The sequence below is a fragment of the Branchiostoma belcheri genome, unplaced genomic scaffold, assembly GCF_001625305.1.
Source record: "Branchiostoma belcheri isolate BF01 breed outbred unplaced genomic scaffold, Haploidv18h27 scaffold9, whole genome shotgun sequence".
Classification (NCBI taxonomy): domain Eukaryota; kingdom Metazoa; phylum Chordata; class Leptocardii; order Amphioxiformes; family Branchiostomatidae; genus Branchiostoma; species Branchiostoma belcheri.
Genome location: NW_017804575.1, coordinates 2521721 through 2531974, shown reverse-complemented (window position 1 = coordinate 2531974; position 10254 = coordinate 2521721). Strand labels below are relative to the sequence as shown.

Below are 10254 nucleotides of genomic sequence, written 5' to 3'. Positions count from 1 at the left end.
TACACGGTTCGGGGGCAGCCATGACGAAAAATTTTCTAAGCATGTGTAACATACCGCAGCACTTAAACATGCTTTTCCATGTCTAAGCTTTACTAACACCTAGGCCTGTATCAATACCTTTTGGTGTGTAGATACTTTAAAAACATCACAGCAGACATTCTGTTTTAGGAGGCAAATAGCAAATTTATGATTTAATCAATTTTTAGTGCGGGAGGTCTGAAGTGGCAGCATCAATGCCTGAACTTTTTAAAAGTTATTAATTATTAATTACTTTTAACTGGATTTTCATCTAATGTGCTTGTATGTACTTTTTCCTGGGTAGGAAGGGTTGGAAGTGAGTGGGTGGAGATATGGTTTCAGTTGATTGACAGGGTTGTGACCAAGTTAAGTATGACCTGGATGGTAGGATGTTGAAAGAAATATGTACTGTGTAATCATGGCATGAAGTATGTTACCTCAATCAAATAAGTTGTAAAAACTATTCTATTGTGAAATTCAATTCTCAAACTGGTATTTCCCCCATTACCATACATTTTTTGTACAATATAATACACTTCCAATATGTATATACATTCACGAAACCGCCAAACACTTTGAAGCAATCTAAAATTAATATCTGGTTTCTTGCCTTCTTGTCTGCAGCTCAGCCCAACACAAGGCTACAGGAACATGACTGTCACAACACTTACAGCAGCCACAGAACCTGCTGGGACCTCTCCTGGTACTACCTCTGTGATATTGATTGATCTCACCAACCCATCCTGCCTCACAAATACTCATGGTCTGTATGACATCTGTCTAATATCTGTCTCTCTCACTCTATCTAGTACACAACTACAGCATTTTTATTTACTTTATAGTATCTTGTATCCATCTACCTAATAGTATTCATTTTGCACCAAGTATCTAATATCAGGGCTTGCATGTGCACCTTTAGTGCACTCAAATTTGGAGCTTTGCACTCAATTTTTTGTTGCACCCAAATATTTTCGTAGGTTTACGTATATAAAGAATCTGATATTTTGTTTTAAAACAAGTGTCAGAAAAGTAATAAAATCATTGTTGTAGTACTTTTTGTTAGAAATGAAACATAATTTTCCTGACAATCACATTATACTGTACTTTAATTTCATACGGTGTAATTTTATATGCATCCAATTTTTTAGGTTGGCTGCACAAGTGCACCCATCCCAAAAATGAATTTTGAGCCCTGAATATGTACTAACAACTTGCTTTTTCAAAGATAAGTATGTCTGAAAAATGGAAACAAATCAAGTAACCAATCTACATGTAATGTGGCATCACCAGTGTGGTGCTGTTCATCATGAAGAATTAAGTTTTGCCTTGACATGAGAGTGCACGTACATGTACCTTGTAAAGTTGTGCTTCTATCTGCTTTTTTGTTTGTTTCGCATGTTACCCGTAAAGTGCCCTTTAAAGGCACAACACCGCATGTACAAAATGACTAATAAACTGGTGGACGTCCATACCATTAAGTACCTAATACCAGCCCAGAACAGAACAAGAAATAGTCATGCCTTCAAGTACCAGAGTTATCAACCAAGGATTGAGGTGTTCAAGAATTCATTCTTTCCTAGAACTATCGCAGAGTGGAACTCACTGTCACCAAGTACAGTAGGGGCATTGTCATTAGATAGCTTTAAACAATGTCTCGAGTTAGATGTTCAAGGGTTAGGACCGTTAGGTGTAACAAGTTGATCGGTGTAATATAGCCAGCTGCCGCCGTGCCGCGTGCCTGCGAAGCTGGTGTGTTAAGCCGAAAGGCGGTTATACCGGCTATACAGATATAGATACCGCTTGCGCAGTTTTGTATTTTTCACCTGAGTCAAGTGGGAAATAGGTGTAAAGTACCTTTCCCAAGGGAACAGCATTGGAGGCTGCCAGGCATTTGAACTCAGAACCTTCAGATTCTAAGTCAACCATCACAATAACCACCTTATTCGCAGGGAAGGGAACTCAGCAGGCTGAAGAAAACACAACCACGTTTGCTGAGAAGCAAGATTACCAAACTGCAAACGTGAGTACACAAGTACACATTTCGTCTGTCTATCCAGCTGATCGATATGAACAAAAATGGGATGACAAATATTTTCAAAATTATAAAATTATCACCCCCAGTGCTCAGAGTTTGCACACGCACTGCCATAAAACAGCTCTTCAGTTATGGCCCTGACCCTCACATGCTGGACACTGGAACATTATTCAAGCTTAGGGGAGTTTGCAATACCTGAAGGGCCACTACTGTGGAACAGACTAGCTGCCGACCAACAGCAACATATATCAATGTCTGTGTTTAAAACCAGACTATAGAGGGACTGGTTACTGACTGTAGCTGTAGCTGTACGTACTGTCAGTGAATATGTTGATTGATTGTAATGTCATGTGTAAATAATTTAAGTTTCAAGTTTCAAGTGTCTTTCTGTGATATTCTGTATTCTTAAATGTACCTGTTATGTCCTTGTTAAATATTAAATAAACTTGAAACTTGGGATTTCTTTGCTGCATGAAATGAAGTAAGGCTCTCAGACACGGTTTGTCTTTATGTTGGAAATGTTTAATCTTGTTACTCTACATTCCATTTCAGGTTGGCCCTACACATGGTCCTGAAGACTGGAGTACATCTGCCATGATTACAGACCCTACTCCCAACAGTACAGAAGTCAGCCCTACTGACACAACTACTGCTGTTATCACAAGCTCAACTTCTGAGGCCACCACACCAATCATCAGTACAACCAATGATGGTATGCTATATACCAATGATGGTATATATAATTATCTATTTATCTATTGATCAATCAATTAATCAATGAATTTATTAAAATTATGGAACATTATGGAAATGTGCTTATGAAAACAGAGCCAATGTTTTGTGTGTATCAGTAGTGTGTTTGTATGTGTGTGTATGTATTAATATGTGTTTCTGCATATTTGTGCAAATGTACAATGTAATGTAGGTTGAATTATCAATGATCACATGTTGAAACAAACTTTTGCCAAAGGATGCTACTTTCATCCATTAAATTTCAATATACATGCAGTTAATTTGTGTACAGCTCTTTTAAGTATATGATAATCTTATTAATTTTCCATAATCATTGGGACAAAACAAACTTCACAGACTTCAAGGCTCTACATTGTAGATATTTTATTGCGATATGAGGGCTCCAAATTTTGATTAATTTTGTACAAATGTTGTCTGACAATGTCCTGTTCTAACCTACAGGTCTTACAGGCCTAGCCAAAGACTCGTGTATGCTAGAAAATGGGGCATCCTACCGAGGAACGGCTTCTGTGACCGAAAATGGCTTGACGTGTCAGCGCTGGGACAGTCAGACACCTCATGACCACGACAGGACACCCTGGAAGTATCCGGCATCCGGACTGGAGCAGAACTACTGCCGGAATCCAGACAGTGAAGACAAAGTTTGGTGCTACACCCTGGATCCAAGCATTAGATGGGAGTGGTGTAATATTCCTTTCTGTGGTAAGGTTTGATTTGATCCAGTGTAATACTATTTTCTTAGTGAGGACATTTTAAAATAGAATACGGCAAAGTGATAGGACTTTTACACATAAAATATAATTATTATAATAACAGTAATTACTGTAAGTCTTGAGTAGAGAAAAATATCAACTTCAATTGATTAAGCTAATATTATTGCTATGATCATAATCAATGAATCAAAATAATTAAATAATCAAGTAAAGATTTTGGAGTTTACACAATTTCTTTAGACATGATTCATACCAAGAGCTAAACAGGTTTGAAAAATTGATATGATTTCAAATATATAAGATTTAAACAATTTAAGGCAAGGCATTCCACAATGCTGCCACATAATCAGATTTTAGGTACTACGTACGTAAGTCTGAACATTTAAACAAATTCTCTCAAGCTTAGGCCACACCAATTTAATTTGTTGGTTCTCGGATTTTTTCAGAAAAAATATGAAGCGACAGGGCGAAAAAAATAAAAATAAAAACAGGTCTAGGCATCCTATTATAGGCTTAAATGCTACAAAATGAGCCATGAAGTCAACACAAAAGGCTGGGTTAAAATTTAAACATTGAATTTTGAACTTTTAATCAAACCACTGCAATGATAGATGGGAAAACTGTAACAACTAGGAAGAAAAGGACTTTCCTCAACTATTGGGGGGCAAAACATGAGCATTTTTCAGTTGATTCAGGACCAGAATCAAATTTTTTATTTTTTTGCAAATCAGAAAAAAACGAAGAGGCGAATCCGAGAACCAACAAATTAAATTGGTGTGGCCTTAAGATATGGCAGACCATATGTCCTACCATTCCACTGACCGTAGTGTTTTCTAAATCGCAGGGACCATATATGGCAACCCAAGTGGACTGTCCGCATCTATGCATGCGATATTTGTGACGGAACAAACGAAGAAACAAATCCTGATCTACGAAAGGGACGGTATTTTTTCCCAAAGCTTCCCCACAAGGGGGTTCAGTGAGATACCACGGGACGTTGCCGTTGATCCGAAGGATGGTAACATGTGGGTGGTGTTGGGAGACAAGAATGACGCTAGTCTCCGTAAATACAGAAGGAATGGCAAGATGCTTATCGGGTTTAGCTTGCCTTGTAGTTCAGAGAAAACCGGTTTGTATACGTCCATTGCACTGGACACTCTTTCTGACAACATCGTAGTGACACTAGTGAGGACAGAAGAAACATCTTCTGAGGCACAGGATGATCACAAAGCAGTATCAATATTCAAACCAGGTCACGGGCGTGTGATGAGGTTTGGACATCCCGATTTGACGTACCCAAATTCAGTTTCAGTAGACAAGGAAGGTAACATCTTAGTCGTTGACGGGAAGAATTTCTATGTGTACAAGTTTGGCAAGAATGGGAATTATCGCTTCAAATTTGGTGGTGAGGGAAGTGGAAAAGGTAAACTGAAAATGCCAATGGGCAGTTGTATAGACGGATCAGGTCGCTTGCTTGTAGCTGACAACAGGAACAACCGGGTAGAGATGTTCAATACTCAAACTGGCAAGCATATCTGTACTGTTGTTAAAACTTTCAGGCCTAGGTTTCTCTCGTTTGTCCGGGCCTTCGAATGGCTCATTGTAAGTAATGATAATAACATTGTTACTATCTTCAACGAGAAGCAATATGACAGGTGTTGATTTTTAAATGTTTTGGATGTTAGGCATTGCCTAAGTCTAAGGGAAAAGTGCCCAAAACTGTAGTCAGATCAACATGATCTTCTTGTAAGGGTTTAAGGAATTTTCAAGGACAAAATCCTGCTTTGACAGTGGTTTGAACTGATTGATGCTTTGTTAATTTTATTTTAATATAATAATAAATATGTTAAAACTTATTTTTTATTGTTTTTAATGATATGAAAGAACACTGTGTACTTACTAGTAATAACTTCATTTTCTTTTAATAATTTCTAGACATAAAATGCAGAATTAAAATGCGATAATCATATTACTAGAAAGATACTTTTTTAAATACTGTATGTACATGCTTTTGGGGAGTTTGCGATCTTGGTACCCTCTGTACAAGGAGTATATGATTGTACAAGTGAGGTGAAGATATATAATACTACACTTGTTGCATCGAGGAAGCTCCAACGTCATACTTGGGGTGTCCTATCCCTGTCAGTAGACATAGTGATGCTAGCCAGGTGAATGGCACATTTACATGTAACATCTTATAAAATGCATACATTTCTGTATTATGCTTTGTGTTTGGTCGTGCTTCACTGATGATACTTAAGTATCATTATATTTGAATGTCTGTTGTCACCAATTTATAATAGTTTGGAATTCCTATTTATGTTGAATTAGCGTTTGAATTTACGTTGAGGTTATGCTATTGGGAGGTTCAAGTATGATACTGAGGATTCGTTATATTTGAATTTCTGTTGTCATCATTTGATATTAGCTTGGAATTCCTATTTAATATGTTAAATAGCATTTGAATTTGAATTGAGCTGATATTATTGTACTGGATGGTTCAATTTCTGTTACTTTATATGTGAAAGAATATATAAGAAGTCCTGAAAAAAGTTTCTGTATTATGAGCTTTTGATTGTTATCAAATGTAATGAAATAAATCGAGTAGCAGCACTACATGTACCTAAAAGTTGTAGAGCCTGTGTCCTTATTTGTGTGCCATTTTATTTGTGGATACATACCTGAATGTTAGTATGTGTCTGTGTGTGTGTGTACATGTGTATGTGTGCATGTGTTTATGGTTATGTGTGTGTGTGTGTGTGTGTGTGTATGTGTATGTGTAGCAGTGACATTAGTATTTCTACGCCCACATCGATATACTACCAATAGCTTGACACTAATTTGTTGTGTGTGCTTGAGTGCGTGTTTGTGTATGTGTGTGTGTGTGTTGTGTGAAAATTTCACATACAGTATCAGAGAGACATAATCAGCAGATGATTGATCTTATTGGCATCAACTGGATCAACAAACATAAGTTAATCTGCTATATATATCACCGCACTTTTCACTCAGTTATCAGAGAACTACATCCGTAAATAATTTCATCAGGTTGGTAAACGACTGAATAGCAAAGTTCTTTCTATCACAACCATTTATTTTTCAAGCCTTGAAAAATAAATGGTTGTGATAGAAAGAACTTTGCTATTCAAGGAGGACTACAGTTACCAAAAGTTCACCTGGAGTACAGAAAGCGAGCTTTCTCGTACTCTGGGGTGATTCTTTGGAACAATTTACCATCTCACCTGAAATCAGTCAGTACACTCGAGCTCTTACACTTCAAACAAATATACAAACAAGACTGCCTACCAATTGTACATTGATATGCAAATCCCTCCCTTCACTTATTATTCATTTTATTTTATATGATTGATTTGTCTCAACATTATTTGATGTATTCTTAGTTTGGACCGTTTATTCTTCTGTTACCCTTACGTTCCTGCTTACCATTAAGTTACCTTATTTTCATTTGCTCCTTGGTTGTATATAAGTTTGTTAATTCAGCATTTACTTTAAAAATGTTGTGTTGTTATTATTTTATGTGATTGGAGCTTGCCCTCCAGGGCGCATTGAAAACCTTCCTTTAGGGTGATATGTTCTCTGGTTAGATAAATAAATGAATAAAATATAATGTAGCAGAACACCATATACAGTGGGTCTGACCTTGGTGCTGAAATCACTGAGAACGCAGACAACATCCCACAGAAAAGTGTTATTCTTTCCACACATTTCTTTCTACAATAACACCGCTTTCTTTTTCTTTGGAAATACTGTCCAACCCAGAAAACAATCATATCACTGGATTTATTCCAACATATTGATTAAGAAACAAAGGATCACACTACAGTTTTATGAGAAATGAAATTTCCGTGAAATGCAGCATTTAATAACCCAATACAAGTTATATTTTACACATTTCTTTCTACAAGAATACCACTTTCTATTTCTTCAGAAATAATGGCCAACCCAGAATCATATCACTGGAATTATTCCAATATATTTATATGAAAGGACCATACTACAGAATTATGAATGAAATAAAATTGCCATCAAATGCGACACATTCTCACATTGTACCTTGGACAATCTTTTTAGCAGTCAAATTTATTATAGAACTTTTACAGTGACAAAATATCACTTTTGGTCATAAGATCTATGCTGTCCTACATTTATTTTGTTCCTACTATTCGGTTAATAAGTGGGGTCGTGTGGCGCAACGGCAGCGTGCGCGACTCAGAATCAAGAGGTCCCGGGTTCGAGTCCTGACATGCCACCGATCTTGTGCCCTTGGGAAAGGCACTTTACACGACTTTCCCCACTAGACTCAAGTGAAAATGAGTATTGTCTGTCCAGTATTTGTTTCTATGTGCGGGACACAACACCAGCAACAGCTGCCTCTGTTCCGCACTGTTGCAATTTCAATAAATCAAATCAAATCAAATCAAGTCACGTTATTTAGGTCTGCTTGGGATTGAAACCCAGAACCTTTAGATGCCAACCCTAACCTTGCCACCTGCCACATAATTAGGTTTTAATACTTGGTGAAAATAGTTACAATGTTATCATCATTGCTTACAACCAGTTCGCCCCTTTTGCCAATAGCAAGAAACCTAGGTTGGAAAATTTTGACAACAGTGCGGATATGCTCGCCAGTATCAGTACTGAACATCTCTACCCTGTTGTTCCTGTTGTCAGCCACAAGCAAGCGACCTGATCCGTCTATACAACTGCCCATTGGTGTTTTCAGTTTACCCTCTTCACTTCCCTGGCCACCAAATTTGAAGCGATAATTCCCATTCATGTCAAATTTGTACACATAGAAATTCTTCCCGTCAACGACAAAGATGTTACCTTTCTTGTCCACTGAAACTGAATTTGGGTACGTCAAATCGGGGCGTCCAAATCTTTCAACCAACCGTCCACCTGGGTTGAATATTGATATTCCTTTGTGATCATTCCATGCCCACCGAGGCGGGTCTTCTGTCCTCATCAGAGTCACTATGATGTTGTCAGAAAGAGTGTCCAGTGTAATAGACGTATACATGCCTGTTTTCTCTCTACAAGGCAAGTTAAACTGGGTGAGCAACAGGCCATTCCTACAGTATTTATGGAGACTAGCGTCATTCCTGTTTCCTAACATCACCCACATGTTACCATCCTTGTCAGCAGAAACATCCCATGGATACTTCCCTGTGGAAAAGCTATGGAGAAAAATGCCCTTTGTGTTGTAGATCAGAATTTGTTTCTTCATTTGCTCAGTCACGAATATCTCATTTCCGGGGGATATGTCCAGTCCATATGGCAGGACAAAGTCGTCCGATCCTACCTTCCCATCGAAAGTGATTTTGCCAGCTTTGTCTTTGGTCCCTGCAAAGACAACACTTGGTTACTAGTGGAATAGTAGTATAGCCCTACAAGGTGAACAAAACCGTAAACTTGTTTTCAGCACTAATAGTCCATGGGCCGAGACCGTTTTTTGTACCACCAAGACGGACCAGTGCTACCATAGATTTTTTGAATCTGCAATAACCAAAGTTTATTTTGATGTATGATAGCAAGTCTGTATGAGTAGCTTTCTTGGTGTAATCACGTGACCAAGTGACGTCATCAAAATGGACCTCGTGCCTTGGGACTAAATCCAAAGGGCCGGGAAAAAAATATCAAACATCAATAATTCTCGGCAAAAATTGGTTTGTAGACAAAACATGCCACAGTAATCACAACACAATAGATTTTTTGCCGATATTCTGCATTTTTTAGGAAGTTATACGCCTTTAAACTCCGATTTTGAGGGTAATTTTTTGTGTAAAAAATCATTGTTTACTTTCCAAAATCAGGCATTTATTCAGGCTACCTATGGGGCCTTGTGTAACAAGTTATGATGATTGGCCATATTATGCGCTGCATTTTGGGCTTTAAATCAACAAAATCGGTCAATGCTATCTGTAGTTACGAGTGTTTAAAGCATTGCACCCCATCAGACTGATTATCAAATCGGCGGGAATATAGCAATGCATCATGGGTAATTTGAAGACAGTGTGACTAACAAAATGCGTCCTGTGCACTGGCATTAAACCCAATTAACCTGTAATTTGGTACGGGTGTGCCTTGGACATCTACCCATAGGACGTTGTTAACTTTTATACCATTAACAACGTGAAATTACTTATTTTTGGACTTTTCAGCTACTTTCCGACCGTAAATGGTTAATTTATATATGAGTCATTGCACGAGAAAACCAGGCAGAGGTCGGAAGATGGGGGTTGGCCAAGTCGGCTCAAACTTTGTATGCGAGATAGGTATGGGGAACTGTGAACAACCATATACTTAAAACCCTCCAGATATTTGTCATTATGGAGATCTGGGACCCCCCTCCGAGAGCCTCCGAAATCAGGTAATTTATGGCTGAAAATTACTGAACTTACGATGGCTGCACTGATGATTCTGATAAAGATATGGATAAAACGTTTATACTACCACATAGCATAGCTTTTCTAGTTTTACAGACCCAAAGCTCAAGAGGACACATTGAAGTTAAGAGGGTGTGACAGGGGGTGACTGGAACCAATGAAAGCAGAATTTACATCTCTATGCATTTTATTCATTTTTAAGGCACATTATCTCATATGGGCAGTGGCTTTGGTTAATGGTTTTACTGTGGTTTGAGAGAGGAACATCTACTGATTCAAAAACAAGCGTCGTTGGGTTGGGCCATACATAACGCGAGCCGTGACTGAG

The 10254-nt window shown here is 38.0% G+C and overlaps 1 protein-coding gene across 1 annotated transcript in view; it reads right to left on the bottom strand.

The window, feature by feature from the left end:
* Positions 1-8047: 8047 nt before the first annotated feature.
* Positions 8048-10254, bottom strand: part of LOC109487613 — an 11011-nt gene continuing 8804 nt past the window's right edge. Inside the window, exon 2 of the mRNA XM_019791618.1 lies at positions 8048-8883. Coding sequence (XP_019647177.1) covers positions 8048-8883 — 836 coding nt within the window. The remainder of the gene's footprint in view (positions 8884-10254) is intronic.